The sequence below is a fragment of the Octopus bimaculoides genome, chromosome 6, assembly GCF_046866305.1.
Source record: "Octopus bimaculoides isolate indiv1 chromosome 6, ASM4686630v1, whole genome shotgun sequence".
Lineage (NCBI taxonomy): Eukaryota > Metazoa > Mollusca > Cephalopoda > Octopoda > Octopodidae > Octopus > Octopus bimaculoides.
This window is the reverse complement of record NC_142933.1, coordinates 13,590,807-13,611,742: the sequence shown is the minus strand read 5'-3', so window position 1 is coordinate 13,611,742 and position 20,936 is coordinate 13,590,807. Positions and strand designations below refer to the sequence as shown.

Genomic DNA, 20,936 nt, shown 5'->3' with positions numbered 1-20,936 from the left:
GTGAAATTTCTAGGACATTTATAAAGAGTGGGGTAGTCTTACGTCTCTTTCAGCAATATAAAGGATATCACATCATCAGAGACGATATGAGACAGTTGAACAGAATGAAAAGTAGAGTTCAATATAAGAAGTTATTTTGAAAAGGGATAGATATAAGAAGTATAAAGGAAAATATAAGAACAGAAATAAAAATATTTGTTGGATGTTATAGCTGCAGTTCCATTATCCAAGGAATGTGCTGTGTAGAATGGGTAAAGAAGCTTCTTGTCCATGGTATGTAGCTTTCGATAGGAATTCATATTTTGTTATTATAAACGGATAGCTTGAAGATATTAATTCCATGTGCTGTTCATTCAAACAGATCTATTGGGATACCAAAACCTCTCATATTATATATGTGTGTGTGCATGTGTGTGTGTGGTTGTCTTCACCGCCGTTTGACAACCAGTGTTGATTTGTTAAGCGTCGCCGTAACTTAGCGGTTCAGCAAAATAGACCGATGGAATAAGTAGCAGATCTAAAGCAAAATATCCTTGGGGGCAATTTGTTCGACTAAGCCCTTCAATGTTGTACCCCAGCATGGTTGCATTCCAATGATTGAAACAAGTAAGAGATTAACAGATATTTTTCCAAGACTTGAACCACGAACTAATGTTTTACTATAAAAGGAAAATTGTCACAATAAAATCTATAAATCCCTACTCAAATATGTATCGACCAATCAGCAATGGCTAACTTATTATGACAGAAAAAGCAAAACTTCAAGAGAAGTATCCGAGTTACCCCTCCAAACACTGTGGCCGAAGATTCTAGAAGGAAAGTTATCAGCCATAAAAAAATAATTAAAAAATTCAACCTAACCGGAACCAGTAAATCGTCTAAGCGAGTCCATGCCGCTTATTTCAACACAGGAGTGGCTGTATGGTAAAGAACTTGCTTCCCAACCGCATATTTCTGGGTTCAATCCTACTGCGTTGACTCTTGGACATGTCGCTTCAGCTATAGCCTTGAGACGACCAAAGCCTTGTGAGTGGATTTGGTAGACGGAAACTGAAAGAAGCCCGCCATATATATATATATATATATATATATATATATATATATTTGTGTATATCGATGTGAATGTATTGCCCCTCACAGCCACTCACATCACCGTTTGACAACCGGTGTTGGTGTGTTTACATCCCCGTAATTTAGCGGTTCGGCAAAAGAGCTCAAATTCTGTCGAGGTCGTCTTTGCCTCTCATCCTTTCGGGGTCGATAAATTAAGTACCAGTTGCTTACTGGGGTCGATCTAATCGCCTGATACCCTCCCCAGAAATTTCCAGCCTTGTGCCTAGAGTAGAAAAAAGGGTATTTCGTCCGTCTTTACATTCAGAGTTCAAATTCCTCCGACGTCGACTTTGCCTCTTATCCTTTCGAGGTCGATAAATTAAGTACCAGTGAAACACTGGGGTCGATGTGATCGACTAGTCTCATCCCCCAAAATTTCAGACCTTGATCTTATAGTAGAAAGGGTTATTTATATGTAGTGATTAATTTTCTCACACTGGTTTCATAACGTTATGCAGTAAGTTTGAAGATTTCTAACAGTTATGTTAATTGAACATGGATGCATTAATTTATTTAATGTACATTTGTAAATATAGTGACTCAGGTAAAATAATATTTAGGAATTCCAAATTTACTCAGGTCATTGCTTATACTTTTCTACTCTAAGCACAAGGTCTGAAATTTTGGTGGGAGGGGACCAGTTGATTAAATCGACCCCAGTACGCAACTGGTGCTTAATTCATTGACCCTCAAAGGATAACAGTCAAAGTCAACCTCGATGCAATTTGAACTCAGAAAGTAAAGATAGACGAAATACCACTTAGTTTCCGTTTGTCGGCCTAGGGAACTTGAACTCAAAACATAAACACAGACGAAATACCGATTTCTTTATTACCCCAAAAAAGGCAATAAAAAGAGTTTTTTATAGGACATCACAAAACATAAAGACAGTACAAAACAGGCGAAATACCGCTAAGCATTTCACCCGGCGTGCTACCGTTCCTGCCAGTTGACCGCCTTGAGGTCATTGTTTATGCACGCCACATATCTCACATTTTGAACATGGGAAGCCGAATATAGGACTAACCACTACACTTAAGTAGGTTAAAAGAATGCTGAATGGATCATAATGACATCTGTTATCTTTTATCTGTTTCGGTCATTTGACTGCAGCCATGCTCGGGCACCGCATTTGAAGGTTTTAGTAGAAACATTGACCCCCAGGATTAATTTTTTTAAGGCTAGTGCTTATTCTCTCAGCCTTTTAGCTCTACGTTAAGTTATGTGGACGTAAACACACCAACATTGGTTGTCAAGCAGTGGAAGGTTTCAAACAGAGACATAAAGACACTCACACACAAAAAACACCTATATATATGGAAATATTAATATTTCTAAGTCTCTCTAAAGGAGACTACGGCAGCGGTACTGGATATTAATAGATATCGCCAAGCTAACATGGCAGTCCAGGAAAATAGGACGAACGCTACCGTTGATTAGCTCCAAGAGGCCATCACCTCTAGCTAGCTATGTGACACATGAACCTGTGTCCATTATAACCTTCGAACAGGGAAGGTCAGCAGCTTCCTCTTGCTGGTTCAACATCCACAGACTAGTTTCGGAGCATTTGCCCCTTTTCAATGTGGAGTAGCCGAACTCAGCAGGCGTCGCTGCTGACCGTCTGTTCGAAGGTTTATTTACCTATATTCAGTGGACTGCCATGTTAGCTTGGCGATAACTATTAATATCCAGTACCGCTGCCATATTCTCCTTTAGAGAGATTTAGAAATATTTATATTTCTATTTTTGAAGACCAATGGATGTATTCCACTGAACATTTCTTTTAGCCAAATTCCATGCCTATATCAGCTGAAATGTTGTTATAAATTCTAGTTGCTTTCTGGCACTGCTAACACTTTTAGCATAAATCTTCAGGTCGTCTACAAAGCAATTATGAGTTACATTGATAGTTCTAGCAGTTGAAGATCCGAGCGTCTAACCATTTGTTTTCTGCAGCAGGATCGATAATGGATTCAGTGTCAATATGAAAAGAACTACAGAAAAAGACTATCTCCCTGGAATATTCCCTTTGAAATGCATGTACTATCAGAAACAATCATTTTGTTCTCAGTTTAAGGGTAAGAATTGTTGTCCATGTCTTTGTGAGTCTCTCTATAGCAGCAATTAAGGTAGTAGGTACCTTTGCCAGATGTAAGCACTTCAACAGCCATGAATGAGGGATAGAATCGAATGCCGTCTTATAGTCAAGCCATACTGTCACAAAGTTTCTACGCTGTTTTCTTACTTCAGACAGTACAGCTTTGTTTATTAAAAGTTGTTCAACATATCGCCACACTCCCTATGTATGCATGTATGCATGTATGTATGTATGTATGTATGTATGTATGTATGTATGTATGTATGTATGCACGTATGTATTATGTATGCATATTTGTATGTATGTATGTATGTATGTATGTATGTAAAAATAGATAATTACTTCTGATTTCGTTATTACGATATACACAAACACATACATACATACATACATACATACAGACAGACAGACAAATAGACAGACAGACAGAAAGACAGATAAACTGACACACATCCATATGCACATACATACGCACACTCACACAGACACACACACACACACACATACAAAAGTATTGTAATAATAAATACAGAAGTTCTAGTTGGTATTTTTTAACTGTATGAGAAGTCTGTTCCAGGAATTTTGAGACTTTTCCAAAAGAGACATCTGCAAATGAATCAGTTAAATGCACATAAATGCTCCATAAAAGAACATTAAAACACCTATGCAGCAGAAACACGTGTCGGATTGGAATTTAATGAGAATAATTACTGTAGTAAACAAATTTTTAAGATATATCATTCTCCATTCTTCTTTATGGTGTCTTCATTATATACTCTATAAGCTGTATGATATCCACTGAAGCGAACACAGGAGATACTTATCGAGTGAAGTAACGTGGAATCGTTTATGTTCACAATTCTGTACATTCTCTATCGTCCGATGCTGTTAACCAGATTTGGATTACACCAAATTATACAAGAATGCTAATAAGGTATCCAAGAGTCGCCAGGTTCCAATACTCGCTATTTCTTTACGTTACACACACAGAAATGTATGTGTGTGCATGTATGTATTTTTGCATATTTCATCCAACTACTTCAGCTTTTGAGTTTTGGTGTATATTTATTTATCCCTTCCCCCGAAAGATGAACAATTACCTCCCTTGTACCCAATAATAACGATCACCAATTATCTTCCCTTAGATTTTTCTACTTTTTGAATCATTCATTCATAAACTTCTTCACTCACACAACATAGAGTAAAATCTTCATAAGAAAATACAAAATTACAATAATTTCAATGTCATGATTAACGAAAGTGAAACCGGTTGACAAACACAATATTAAATAATATTTTAAAGTATATTAAAACTATGTAAAGTGTGCATTTTCCTACTTTTATGTTATATATTTATATGTATACACACACACACACACACACACACACACACACACACACACACACACACACACACACACATATATATATATATATATATATATATATATATATATATATATATATATACATACACTTGTGGTTTTTATGTAAACTTTTATATATGAAAATAAGGTAGCATTAAACTAAAAGAATATCTTTCAATGAAGTAATAATTTCTCGATTTTAAACAGCCTAATGACAGCTGGGAACGCGAAACTTCGAAGTAACTTTCAATGTTTTCCGTGTAAAATTTTATGTGTGTATGTGTGTATGGGGGAGTGTTTGCATGTGTGTATATGTGCCTCTGTATATGTGTGCATGGTTGTGTTTGATTGTGGTTTTACAGTTCAGAACAACAGCCACTTCAAAAAGACCTCTTCGGTTCCCGATCAACTATCGCTGGACTTTCAACAGCTTTATATATTTATAGACCGCTTCAGATCAGAAATATCACAACACATTCTAAGCTTCTTCATGTGTTTAATACTTTTCAACAGTTACGTTGCGATTTGCCTGAAGAAATAAATACTTCTTGTAAATTCTGTTTTGAATATTTGAAAGCAGAATAGAATAAGCAAGTGAAAATTTAAGAAACTTTTCTGTAGATTAAGAAATTTAATTTAAAAGCTTTTGTACGCGGGTAAGCCTGAAAGCGATATAGTTTTTATTTTCTTTTTGACGTAGCCTTGTATTATTTGTCGACGCAGGTATTGAGTTCGACAACCTGCTATACGATGATAAGTATTAGTATGAAACTTAGGTAAGGCGGTGAGCGGGCAACATCCTTACCGCGTCGGGTAAAGTGCTTATAGCATCGGGCAAAATGATTAGCCGTATTTCGTTTCTCTTTACGTTCTGAGTTCAAATTCTGCCAAGTTCGACCTAACTTTTCATCCTTTTGGGGTTGATAGTACTCGTTGAGCAATGGGGTTGATATAATCGACTTACACACTCCCAGAAAATACTGGCCTTGTGCCAAAATCTGAAATGAATATGAAGCCTTGACATTTGGTACGCAAGATTCTTGATGTGAACTCGTGTGTTGAAACAGAGATTTTTGAGTCTCGGGTTTTGAGTCTCGGGAGAATCATTATGTCAATGATAAACACAGATGCTGGATTTATTTTACCTTTCTTATTATCAATACACGCATTAACTAATCAATCATTTGATTAATTGTTCGGTCAATCTTATCAGCTAGGTTTGTCAACGTAGATTTCATCGCCATTCACGACAGCATATGAAGCAGGCCCAGAGATGAGCAGAATGCGCGAATTGTAACGAAAGGTCTTGGGCAAATTTAGTTGATTACTTGATTGAGAGAAATTAGTTGTTTTGTTCCGGCCAGGCTTCAGAAACTGTTGCCGAAAAGGGCGGTTTCGACAGTTCATGCAGCGTGATTGGTGGAATTTTGATGATTGTTGCACTTTATGCTTGTCCCTGGGGGTCGGACTGTGAACATTAACATATGTGTCCAACAACGCTTCAGCACACTCTATCAGTGAAACCGTGTAGCCAAGTGCAAAGTTGAAGGACTTGATGAGCCGGAAGCGTTGACTCACACTGCCATCGGTCTAGACCTTGCACCGTTAGATTACCACTTTTTCGGAGCCATAGTTTATTTCCAAAATTGTCAGCAGTTTACAGTCAAGATGTCATGAATCTGTGTAGACAGACAGATAAGAGCCGGATCACATTTTGTGATATCACTACATAACTGTAGTGGATTCTTCTCATGTGAAAGCAGAGTTCCTAACCTGCAGGCATGTGGTAAGGGCTCTGTGTTTTCACAATCTCAGCAGATCTGTGTGTGGCCGAACTGACGGAGAGTCAACAATGTGGATGAGGTTGAAAACAAGTTCAGCGAGATTTTGTTTCTGAACCAGTTAAATGATATAAGTGTGGACTTCGAGATTCCGGTATCACTATACTCTTTTACTCTTTTACTTGTTTCAGTCATTTGACTGCGGCCATGCTAGAGCACCGCCTTTAGTTGAGCAAATCGACCCCAGGACTTATTCTTTGGAAGCCTAGTACTTATTCTATCGGTCTCTTTTGCGGAACCGCGAAGTTACGGGGACGTAAACACACCAGCATCGGTTGTCAAGCGATGTTGGGGGGACAAACACAAACACACACACACACACACACACACACACACACACACACACACACATATATATATATATATATATATATATATATATATATATATATATATATATACATACATATATACGACGGGCTTCTTTCAGTTTCCGTCTACCAAATCCACTCACAAGGCTTTGGTCGGCCCGAGGCTATAGTAGAAGACACTTGCCCAAGGTGCCACGCAGTGGGACTGAACCCAGAACCATGTGGCTGGAAAGCAAGCTACTTACCACACAGCCACTCCCGCGCCTAATATAGATTATATTTTGATTAATAAACGCTTTTCAAATGTAATTTGCTTAAACTCTTAATCAAAGCTTGAGATGCGACAAATTTTGTTTCAAATTATCACCCCCGCGTTAAATTATGAAGCACCTTATCCACTTTAGCGCCCAATTCATAAGACAAGTTTGACCACATAAATTTATGGAAATGTTCCTAACAGTGTAACTATCTGACACCCTGAATGACAGTTCACCTATTTGTTTCTGTGCATGTTTTAGGGCGTTCTCACAACAAATACCAGCTTTGATATGTAAAGTAGATTTTCAGGGTGTGCGGAATCAATAAAATCACACACAATATGCGCGTAAACGCATACGCGTGTATGTATGTATGTGTGTATGTATGTGTATGTGTGTATGCATATGTGTGTGCATGTGTGTGTGAGTATTTGTATGCGTATGGTGTTACTTTTTCGCAAATACATAAGACAGGAAATTGCACATACATAAACTCGCGTATGTATGTATGTATGTATGTATGTATGTATGTGTGTATGTATGTGTGTGTGTTGGTGTGTATGTATGTATAAATGTATGTATGTACGTGTGTGTATGTGTATGTGTGTGTGTGTATTTTGAATAGTTTGTTTATAACATATTGAATAGAAGCAAAACGTATGTTTGAAAGAAATGGGAAAATGTTTAAGACGGCGATGATGATTATCAAGAAATGACAGCGACTGTTTCCGATGTCTTCTTTGTCATCATAATGTACAAGATGAAAAGCTGGGTGCGAGTATGAGTAGGGGAAGGAGAAAGAGGAGGGGGAGGAGGAGGAGGAGAAGAAGAAGAAGAAGAGGAGGAGGAGGAGGAGGAGGAGGAGGAGGAGGAGAGAAGAAGAAGAAGAAGAAGAAGAAGAAGAAGAAGAAGAAGAAGAAGAAGAAGAAGAAGAAGACGACGCCGCCGCCGATTACGATGACAACGAAGGGAATATCGAAGATGATGCCGACAATGACAGTGACGATTGAGAAGACGATGACGATGATGAAAAAGAAGGAAGAAGATGATGACAACGATGACGTTGATGATGACGACAACGACGATAATGACTATGATGTTGATGACGAAATAGAAGACCGGGCGACAGACAGACAGACAGACAAACAAAATAGCTACGTTGCTTAGCAAATGTTGTGGGTGGGTGTCCATTAGTTTAAAGAATGGGACCCAAATACTGAATCAATTAAAATGTAACCAGAGATATATTACCCTGACCCTATACCTAAGCCTCACCTTTACCCTGTTGTCAGAGTATAAGTATATAAGAAACAGACTTGAAAGTGTCAGAGTTACATTTACTCGGGTTATCGGTCCGTCATTGCAAAGCAATATCTCTCAATTGATCTTCGATTTCGTAACTGACAAACGTCACCACAATGGAGTTTCGTGTTGCAGCCGTCATCCTCTTGATCGCAGTGTCAGCAGTTTACAGTCAAGATGTCATGACTCTGTGTAGACAGACACAGATCAGAGCCGGATCACATTTTGTGAGATCACCACATAACTGCAGTGAATTCTTCGCATGTGAAAGCAGAGTTCCTAGCCTGCTGGCATGTGGTAAGGGCTCTGTCTTTTCACAATCTCAGCAGGTCTGTGTGTTGCCGAAAAGCCAATATGATGACTGTGGTCGTCAAGTTTATGGAGGCAGATTCGGTAAGTTTATTCATCAGTTTTCCACCGCCTCTTCTTCTTCTTCTTCTTCTTCTTCTTCTTCTTCTTTCTTCTTCTTCTTTCTTCTTCTTCTTTCTTCTTCTTCTTCTTCTTCTTCTTCTTCTTCTTCTTCTTCTTTCTTCTTCTTTCCTCTTCTTCTTCTTTCTTTTTCTTCTTTCTTCTTCTTCTTCTTCTTCTTTCTTCTTCTTCTTCTTTCTTTTTCTTCTTTCTTCTTCTTCTTCTTCTTCTTCTTCTTTCTTCTTCTTTCTTCTTTCTTCTTCTTTCTTTTTCTTCTTTCTTCTTCTTCTTCTTCTTCTTCTTCTTCTTCTTCTTCTTCTTCTTCTTCTTCTTCTTCCACCTCCTCCTCCTCCTCCTCCTTCTTCTTCTTCTTCTTCTTCTTCTTCTTCTTCTTTCTTCTTCTTCTTCTTTCTTCTTCTTCTTCTTCTTCTTTCTTCTTCTTCTTTCTTCTTCTTCTTTCTTCTTCTTCTTCTTCTTCTTCTTCTTCTTCTTCTTTCTTCTTCTTCTTCTTCTTCTTCTTCTTCTTCTCTGCCTCACCACCACCACCACCGCCATCATCATCACCACCATCATTGATGCTGTTGTTGATGTTGCTGTTTTTGTGGTTGTAGTTGCTGGTGATGGTAGTGTCTTGTTTCCGTTGACACTTTTTTGCTCTGGCAGATGTTATACCGACACTATACCCAAAAGAGCGAGCCATATCAAACGGTTAAAGGACCTTCGAGTCATCCCTTCTCCTTCAGCTTTCTAACACCCTCCTCTGAATCCTTGCTATTCCTAACAAGGCTGTTTTCTGCAAACAGCACCGTTCTGAGGCAATTCCTACCTTTTCTAGCCATGCTTACAAACTTTGACTAACTGCTTCCAGTGAGCCAAACACGATCGGTACCACTTCGGGTCCCACTTCGGGTCCCACTTCGGGTCCCACTTCGGGTCCCACTTCTAAGTGTCTGATTCTACAGAGTTTCCTGATTTCCCATTACAGCTCCTGCTATTTCCCCCCACTTTCACATTTTGCTTCTCACTTACTCTTTGTTCCCACGATGAAATGTTATCCACAAGAACTGCTTTCTTCATTCTACGACAACAATGTCAGGTTTTCAAAATGGATGGTCAAGTCACACAAGTTCTTATATTGTATATTGTTCGCTTTCAGCTACCACTTCTGGCTGGCGTTCATACAATTTCTCATTTCTTCTCATGTCATACTTATGACAGAGCTTCCAGGCAGCCAATCGGGTAAAGTTGTCTTGTACTCCTTTTGCGCGGGCATCTTACATTCACTAATAACGTGGATTATAGTTTCACCATTATTTTACCGCACACCCAACAAAGAGGGGATGTCACTCACTCACTCACTCGTCAAGACTCAACTTGATATAATTCGGTATTAGTGCCTGATCTTAGGCTGCAAAGATAAGGGATTCAGTTCCAAAATTCAAGTCGGTTTTTCCTAATCCATTGCCAGATCTTATGTTCATCAACTGTTTCAATTGTCAGCTATTTCCTGCAAGAACTGACCATATAGTATTATTACTGTCGAGTGAGCGTAGAATATTGAGTGAGAGAGCAGAATATTTGCTGTAGCCCATCTTTCTATACCAAGACAAAACAATGTACATGATAACACTTCCAATCAGTTAAGATCAGAAGCCATGAGAGCCACTGCCTGTATTGCCTTATTATTATTATTATTATTATTATTATTATTATTATTATTATTATTATAATTATTATTATTATTATTTTATTATTATTATTATTATTATTATTATTTTATTTTTTAATTATTATTGGTGAGCTGGCAGAGAGCAACCTCCTGAGAATGTGGGCAGTTGATGTCAACAAAATTTTATGAGTTTCGTAGATTATTAGTTTCCCAGGGACCTGGTCAACAAAGTTGTCGCTACCTGTCTTGATCATTCCCAGGGCACCTCCAACAGGGAAAGTTTTAGTTTTCAATTGCCACGTCTTAGAAAAATCACTCTCAACGTCCTTGTATTTCGACAGTTTTTCAAATTCCTTTGCTGAAGGTAATATCACATCAATTAACAGCCTTGTCTTTTTTTGTTTGTTTTATGTCTTTAGTGACGATGTCTGGTCCTTTATCATTAAGTACCTGTCTATATGTTACCTATAGGATGGTAACATTCTCTCACTCAGTGACTGGCTCTGGATGGTGTTCATACCAGTTCTTAGGGTGCAGAATACAATAGTTATGGCAAGTGTCCCAGTGCAAATATTGGCCAACTCGATCTTGCCTGGTTTTATATTCTCTAGGGGCAAGGACTGGCCAACCTGTAACAATGTGGTTAATACTCTGAAGATTGCCTTTTGAGAGTCTACACTTTGTGTCTACCTCAGTCTGTGTGAAATTATCTTGATTTATTATTATTGTTATTATTTTACTATTGTTGTTTTTGTTGTCGTCGCTGTTCTTGTTATTATTGTATTTTTATATACATACATAGACGTAGGAGTGGCTGTGTGGTAAGCAGCCTGCTTACCAACCACATGGTCCCGGGTTCAGTCCCACTGCGTGGCATCTTGGGCAGATGTCTTCTACTATAGCCTCGGGCCGACCAAAGCCTTGTGAGTGAATTTGGTAGACAGAAATTGAAAGAAACCCGTCGTATATATGTATATATATATATATATATATATATATATATATATATATATATATATATATATATATATATATATATATGTATGTGTGTATGTGTTTGTGTGTCTGTGTTTGTACCCCCAACATCGCTTGACAACCGATGCTGGTGTGTTTATGTCCCCGTAACTTAGCGGTTCGGCAAAAGAGACCGATAGAATATGTGCTAGACTTCCAAAGAATAAGTCCTGGGGTCGATTTGCTCGACTAAAGGCGGTGCTCCAGCATGGCCAGAGTCAAAAGACTGAAACAAGTAAAAGAGATACAATAGATTAGATTGTTAAAAAGATAAATTCGTAACATCGGGCTACAACAAGTAACCTTAGATGCCAAGAACCCTCTTGAATATCCTCGCGATCCCTGGCGAGCTGGCAGAATCGCTAACATATTGGACGAAATGTTTAGCAGTATTTCACCCGTCGATGCGTTCTGAGCTCAAATTCCGCTGAAGTGGTCTTTTGCGTTTCATCCTTTCGGGGACGATAAATTAAGCCCCAATTGAATACTGGTATCGATGTAATCGACTCATTCCTTCCCACGAATTTTCTGTCCTTCTGGCGAAATTTTAAGTCATCTTTATTACTATTGAGTGAGGGAGTAGCGCATGTCATCAAAGTGACACTGGGCTACAATTATACGAAGCCCATTATACCCATCATGACTACCCGTCTGATAAAGGTACACCAGGCACATGCATCACAACCATACGTACGCGACAGGGTGATCTCATATCAAGTAAAACAGCACATAACCTTGCAGGTGGGGCCGAATTTTCTTCAGGTCGAGTAGCCCATCCCACGCAAAAGGTTCCTGAAACATAATCGTTTTCAGATTTTTTTGTTCGTCATCCTTAAAATATACCTTATTCAGGAACCTTTTGCGTAGGATGAGCTACTCGACCTGAAGAAAATTCTAACTGGGCCCCACCTGCAAGATCATGCGCTGTTTATTTTGATGTGAGATCACCACGTCGCGCACATATGGTTGTGATGCATGTGCCTGGTGTACCCTTATCAGACGGGTAGTCATGATGGGTATATTGGGCTTCGTATATTTTACCTCAGTGTCACTTTGATGACATGCACTGCCTCTCACTCAATAATAATAATAATAATAATAATTCACTTAATTCGTATCTAAAGTGACAAAAAACCACAAAGCACAAGTTTTTATGACAAGCCATGTTTTATTGACAACCGGGTTTACAAATAAAAGTACATTAGGAATTTCAGAATAAATTCAATATAACATGGTTTGTCATAAACACTTGTACTTTGTGTTTTTTTTGTCGCTTTAGTTACAAATTAAGTTAATTAATTCAACAGGATACACTGTCTGCAAGTCGTTGGGTACAGCGTTTTATCCTCCATTTTCTAATTGCTATATATATATATATATATATATATATATATATATATATATATATATATATATATATATGTACACACATATGTATATATATATGTGTGTGTGTGTGTGTGTGTATATATATATATATATATATATATATATATATATATATATATATATATATATATATGTATATATATATACGACGGGCTTCTTTCAGTTTCTGCCTACCAAATTCACTCACTAGGCTTTGGTCGGCCCGAGGCTATAGTAGAAGTCACTTGCCCAAGGTGCCATGCAGTGGGACTGAAGCCGGAGCCATGTGGTTGGTAAGCAAGCTACTTACCACACAGCCACTCCTGTGCCTACATATATTGTGGTGTACATGTCGATCGATATTTGATCCTAAAATATATTAACTAATATAGAAGAGTGGCGGTGCAATGGCCCAGTGGTTAGGGCAGCGGACTCGCGGTCATAGGATCGTGGTTTCAATTCCCAGACCGGGCGTTGTGAGTGTTTATTGAGTGAAAGCACCTAAAGCTCCACGAGGCTCCGGCAGGGGCTGGTGGCGAACCCTACTGTACTCTTTCACCACAACTATTTCTCACTCTTTCTTCCTGTTTCTGTTGTGCCTGTAATTCAAAGAGTCAGCCTTGTCACACTGTGTCACGCTGAATATCCCCGAGAACTACCTTAAGGGTACACGTGTCTGTGGAGTGCTCAGCCACTTGCACGTTAATTTCACGAGCAGGCTGTTCCATTGATCGGATCAACTGGAACCCTCGTCGTCGTAAGCGACAGAGTGCCAACAACAATATAGAAGATAATTGATTTTAGGATTTTTATTGAACATTTTATGCAATTCTTTCATTTCAGAGGACCCCCTCTGTAACCAACGTCCATTTGGACTGGTACCAGACCCTGATGACTGCAATAGGTTCGTTCCTTGCTTCAATCGTACCTCATATCCTTCAATGGCGTGTCAACAGGGACTTCATTTTAACTTCAATGAGCAAAGATGTACCTCAATGGATAAAGCCAATTGTAGAAGACAATGTAAGTGATGTCATTTTGTTCTGTTTTCTTTTTTATCACTCATTCATTTTTATCACTCATTCATTTATTACTGTGTCTTTTGGAAATCAAACGCTCTTGATGAACGAGAGCTGATGTATCATTTTTCATTTTCGCTTACTATAGGCGCAGGAGTGGCTGTGTGGTAAGTAGCTTGCTTACCAACCACATGCAAAACTTATTTTTATCGATATAATGAAGTGTATCCAAACTGCCAACGCGAAATGAAAATCATTCATTAAGCTTAAGCTTACTTCTTCTTCCACTTCGTTGCCTGATTTAAATTGTTCCAAGATTAAAATGTCTGAAAGATCATATATTTACTGATATATATTTTTTAACGGATTAGTGTTAGGTGTTTTGTATTTCTTGATAAATGTGTATAACACTGCAGAAAACAGAGCGAAACTAAATGGCTAATATTAATCTAATTCGGTAAGAAATGCTGCGTGTTAGCAAAATTGTTAGCACATTGGACAAACAGCTTAGTGGAATTTCTTGCAACTCTATCTGTTCTGAGTTCAAATTCCACCGAGGTTGACTTAGATTTTCATCCTTTCGGGATCGATAAAATAAGAACCCGTTACGTCCAGGGCCAAGTGCAATCGACTTGCCTTGTCTCCTAATATTGTTTTCAAAGTTTGGAACAAGGCTAACATTTTCGGGGTTGAGCGGTTAAAGCAATGCCTGATTTTGCACCAAACGTCTAGACCAGGGGCTTTCAAACTGTGGTCCACGGACCACAGGGGGTCCACAAGGGCAAGACAGGGGGTCCATGGACAGCAAATACTTTTTATGGGCAATTTGATTTTATATATGTTTTTTAATCGAAATCTTTTAATTGACAATAAACCTATTTGTTAAATACTGTTAAATAAATAAATGTAAAAATATATGTTATTTTAAGCAAATATTTATGTATAAATTTCATAAGCGGTTATAAGGGGGTCCCAAAGGTAAAGCCTGAAATATAAAGGGGTCCACAAGTCAAAAAGTTTGAAAACCCCTGGTCTAGACTATTAATCAGTTTTTCCAGCGTATAGGCGCAGGAGTGGCTGTGTGGTAAGAAGCTTGCTTCCCAACCACATCAGTCTGGGTTCAGTCCCACTGCATGACACCTTGGGCCAGTGTCTTCTATTATAGCCTCGGGCCGACCAAAGCCCTTGTGAGTGAATTTGGTAGACGGCAACTGAAAGAAGCCCGTATATATGTGTGTATGTATGTATTTATGTATGTATGTATGTATGTGTATGTCTGTGTTTGTCCCCTCACCATAGCTTGACAACCGATGCTGGTGTGTTTACATCCTTGTAAATTAACGGTTCTGTGGCCAGGCCCCAACAAGGCTAACTTTGCCTTTCATCGCTTGACCTCGATAAAATAAGATACTAGGCTCGATTCGATGTAATTACTGAGCTGAATGTAATCGAACTGTCACCTAAACTCAAAACTGCTGATGTGAATCCTCGTCTCATTCAGAGGCAATGTTGCGATCTCAATCAATTAGTCATTATGGAAATCGGGTCCTAAAGCTAAAGAAAAATAACAAAACAAAACAAAGGGGGAATAAAATTCTTATTTAAAGTTTTACCTGTATAATTTTATTTTTAAAAGACAAATTTAACTGTAAAATTTGAGAATGAATTTAAATGTTTTATGAATATATATATATATATATATATATATGTTTTATATTTCAGAAATGGTTTACGTCTTGTATAAATGACCAATCGGCTGGCTTTCTTTTATGAATCCAGCTATCGTAGCAGTAGTGAATAGTAGCATTTTTCTAAAAATAAAATAAAAGTTTCTCTAAGCTGCTGTGTTTCAGTTATGTATTCATTAATAGAATTAATCTATTTTCAGCATCAAATGCAGAAAATAAAATATTGGTATACACCCTTACATAATAAATACATGCATATATATATATATATATATATATATATATATATATATATATATATATATATATATATATATATATATATATATATATATGTGTAAGAGACAAAGGGTACACACTCCGCTATATATATATATATATATATATATATATATATATATATATATATATATACCGTTTCTAACAAAACTGTCCGATGAACGGGAGCGTGAAACTCAGAGTAACAGTTTTTTTGTTATATTTCTGCTGCTTTTAAATAAAGTATATATATATATATATATATATATATATATATATATAATACAAAATGGGACAAGAGCGCAAAACATCCAGATAGACGATACAAAGAAAACAAGGACAGGTCATTTTGGAGTTTTCTTTCCTCAGTCGAGGTCCAGATTATCTTTGAAATTTCAGCTGGTTATACTCGAGATTGCTCCAATCTGGCCAGCCCCAAAGAAAAACTAAACTAAGAGCATTAGATTCATTGGAAGAAAGCAGCGAATGTATACAAAAACAAGGCCGAAAATAAATGAACAATGTTACACAAATACAATAAAAATTAAGCAGGACATAACAATAGGTGTCTTTTGACTAAGGACGAATTAAATTAAGCTGGCTTGTGTGGAAATAAAGCCTTACGGCAGGGATACAAGATTTCACAGGCACAGGGAGAAATAACGATGTTGTTTTCTTTGTATCATCTATCTGGATGTTTTGTTGTCTCTTTCTTGTATGATCTAACTGTCTGGATGTCTTCCGTTCTTGTCCCATTCTGTATTATATATATACATATATATACACATACTCCAAAGCACTCCATTCAGTAAGAGATTAATTTAATTTGATATACACAATTTAAAGAAGAGCTACTAATAGTTTCATGCCTCGAGATACATTCATTTGGCAGATTTATATGATATGCAATGTATGTCTAAACAATTTTAGAGGTTCGATGCATATCGTTAGATGTACTTGAAATGAGGACGCTTGTTTATAAAAAAATAAACGAGAAGAAAATACACGAAGATTAATGCATAAAATTGAACAAGAAGAAAGAAAAGTATTTAAAAATCAAGACCTTCATAATCTTTGTCTGTAGAAATCATTATTTTGTAATTGCTGTAGAATAACATAACAGAGACGATGCCAAAGTCTGTGAGGTAGCTACTCAATCCTGAACAAATCGTGTCCTCCAGCTTGATAAAAAGAAACTTGACCACATGCTTCCATTTGCTAAAAATTTCAGATCTGAACTACAGTAGTGTGGTGGAATTCTTGCAGCTAAAAAGAATGTGTTATTTTTCAGCTTCACATAACTTGAATCTCTTTGATCCAGATTTCTCCACGACTCTCTACTTGTTTGTACGTGGTGTGCATGTTGGCAGTTTAAAAATGACCTTTTTAAGACTCAATTATCGAGGTGTCGAAATCAAGTTGCACCTTCTTAGCATTGTCTTCAACTTCACTCATCGTCGCCACACGCATCAATGTTATCCTCAACCCCTGGGCATTACTGACCTGAGACTCATTAAACCGGTTACCGGTTTCAATGATATATAAGCTACCCAGTTCGCAACATTACTAATGTATTTATTAGAAACCGTTAAGCTATCTTTCAGCTACACTTTGAAATGCCAAAACTATAACAGACCTATCTATCTATCTATCTATCTATATATATATATATATATATATATATATATATATATATATATATATATATATATATATATATACGGAGAGAGAGAGAGAGAGAGGTAGATAGATAGATAGATAGATAGATAGATAGATAGATAGATAGATAGATAGATAGATAGATAGATCAATTGATTGATTGATTGATTGATTGACTGATTGACTGATTGATTGATTAATTGATTAATTGATTGATTGATAAATAGACAGATGGATTGATGGATAAATAGATAGATAGATAGATAGATAGATAGATAGATAGATAGGTAGATAGATGGATAGATAGATAGGTAGGTAGATAGATAGATAGATAGATAGATAGATAGATAGATAGATAGAGGCATACATACACGCATACATACATACAGACAGATAGACAAACAGAAAAGAGAAAACTGATTGGAAGACTACAAATCCAAGCCATCAGTGGAAGTGTAAAAGTCTGTAAAACTTTCCAGAAGTTTATCATTTAAAAATATTTGAGGATGGCTAGATATGCAAGTATATACATGAGAAGACATACATAAAACAAAACATACGCGTATACATACATACATACATACATACATACATACAAAAATACCCTGTTGATGTTGAAATTGCAATGAAGAAGCCTTGGTTCTTTATCTATTGGCATGAAATCTTGAAATAAAACTGAATAATGACATACATTCATACATACATAGAAACATACATACATACATATACATACATACATGCATGCATACATACATACGTGCATACGTAAGTAAATCTGTGTGTGTGAGTGTGAGCATGTTGCCCATGTTCCCTTCTCTCCCTGCATATACAAGCAGTATTTCACACTCAAATACTTCAAAGAGGAGACACCACCTGCAACGCTAATCCTACCAAGGTAGCCCTTTTCGTGAAGGGGAAATCTGAATATACATAACACATGAACTCCACACACAGAAGAAATATTTCCCCATGACGAACTACCGCAGCACACAAACATACGAACATCACACCCAGAACATAATATAAGATAATGCAAACAAATAAATTTCCCATGCGACTCTTTGCCCAAAAATCAAATCCAAGGAAGGTAACCATTCAAAAGGTATCATCCAAAAGTACCGTCCCTTAGTTCATTAAATCTTTTTCAGGAGACTATCCGTGAATTCAACGAAAATTTGTGTTTTCCGAAACGGAGATGAACACCATTCCTACATGTGATCGGCTTGAAAAGTTGTTCAGATATTAAGCTATTTTCCTAATTTTAAACATAAAACCATTGGTAGCTTTAATTCAACAAATAAAGAAATCATATCCACCAATGAAGTGGTGAGCACTCGTTTTCACCGTTCGACACACACACACACACATATGTATATAAATGGAGCAAAAACGCAATAGAGGACAGTAAAACATTCGGACAGATAGACGATACAAAAGCGGACAAGAGAAACAATTAGAAGGACAGGCGAAAAAAGAAACGGGTTATTCGTGGCTTTCTTTCCTCAGTCAAGTACCAGAAGTCACGATCGTTTCGAGGAGTTACACTTGAGATGGTTCGATCTGGTTGCCTCCCAAAAGGTCTACGCTAAGAGCATTAGACCCCTTTGTAAGAAAGCTAGCGAATGTGTACGTCAACAAAGACAGAACAAAATAAAAAACAAACAAAAAACGGAGAACATGATACACAATTATGAAAAAAAAACAACAAGAAATTACAACAGGTGTCTTTCGACTGAGAACGAATCAAATTGAGCTGGCGTGTATGAAGGGAAAGCCTAAAGGCAGGAACATAAGAGGTGGACATAAGAGGTGTTGGCGGTCGGCAGTCAGGCCAAGAAAGAAAGATCATGACTGGCCGGACACAGATCACGTGGAAGGAGGAGATATGGGTAGAGGGCAGGGGGATTGAAGGATTAGAAAAAATCAGAGACAAAAAGAGAGGTACAGAGGAGATAAACGAGTGGGAAATAGTGAGAGTTAAAGAAAGAGAGGGCCAAGAAATGTGAGAGAGGGGGGGGGGCGAGAAAAGTAAAAAAATGAGAGGAAGAATAAAAGATAGAGTAAGAGTCGTACAAAATTTAGATACATGGGATATATATATATACATATATGTATATATATATATATATATATATATATATATATATATATATATATATATATATATATATATATATATATATATATATATATATATATGTATATATGTATATATATATATGTATATATATATATATATATATATATATATATATATATATATATATATATATATATATATATATATATATATATATGCATATATATATATATATATATATAAACATAATTAAGGAATCCGCAACAGTTGCTTCACCACATACCGAAGTTCAGTATTGCTATCTGTTGGAGTTTTAGCTCTTTAGCTGCTATTTCTGAACTTCGGTATGTGGTGAAGCAACTGCTGCTGATCCCTTAATTATGTTTATAAATTTATAAGAACTTTTAAATAAGTTCTTTACCGATAATGGTGTTTACATACCGAAGGGCTTGGTAAAAATTATCAATTATTAATTTATTAATAAATTAATACTCCTTTACTCTTTTATTTGTAATATATATATATATATATATATATATATATATATATATATATATATATATATGCTTTCCCTGATGAGAAGGTTACAATTTTAATATCAAAGATCCCTATGGATCACACAGGTTGTAATCCTTTGAAACATATGTAGGAATAAAGTATGCAATTATAACATGCGTTTCTCCAATCCTTAAATTCTTAAATATACTCAAATACCCAAAATTTCAAGGAGTTCCTGCCTTAAAAACAGGAACTAAACCACAGTTATTTTGTGTTCTTTGCTACATTGGTTTCTATTAACCCATTTATTCTATCAGAAGAATTTTTATTCATTAAGATAGAAGAAATACACATAATTATATATATATATATGTATGTATGTATATATATATATATATATATATATATATATATATATATATATATATATATATATAAATGGAACAAAAACGCCATAGAGGACAATAAAACATTCGGACACATAGACGATACAAAGGTGGATAAGAGAAACAACAATTAGAAGGACAGGTAAAAAAAACGGTTCATTCGTGGCTTTCTTTCCTCAGTCAAGTCCCAGGAGTCACGACCATTTCGGGCAGCAGGCGTAGCTGTGTGGTAAGAAGCTTCCTTCTCAACCACATGGTTACGGGTTCAGTCTCACTGTGCGACACCTTGGGCAAGTGCCTTCCGCTATTGCCTTCGGCCGACCAGAACCTTGTAGGTCGATTTGATGTAGACGGAAACTGAAAGAAACCCATCGCATATATATATATATATATATATATATATATATATATATATATATATATATATATATATATATATTTAAATAGAATATATATTAAAAAAGTGGTCACTCAAATACAGAGCTGGATAGCAAGCAAAAATATGGAGTGGCGTGAAAGCGTTTGAAGAGGTCAGGATAACGCATGCAAGACTGAAGAGAGATTTAAGGAAGAATATTACAATCGAGAAGGTGAATTACA

General features: G+C 36.6%; 1 protein-coding gene across 1 annotated transcript; it reads left to right on the top strand.

The window, feature by feature from the left end:
• Positions 1 to 8,285: 8,285 nt before the first annotated feature.
• Positions 8,286 to 15,610, top strand: LOC106872972 (uncharacterized). Its single transcript, XM_014920158.3, has 3 exons — positions 8,286 to 8,682; positions 13,592 to 13,771; positions 15,490 to 15,610. Coding segments are annotated over exons 1-3 (459 nt in total). The 5' UTR covers positions 8,286 to 8,405; the 3' UTR covers positions 15,492 to 15,610.
• The last annotated feature ends 5,326 nt before the right edge of the window (positions 15,611 to 20,936 follow it).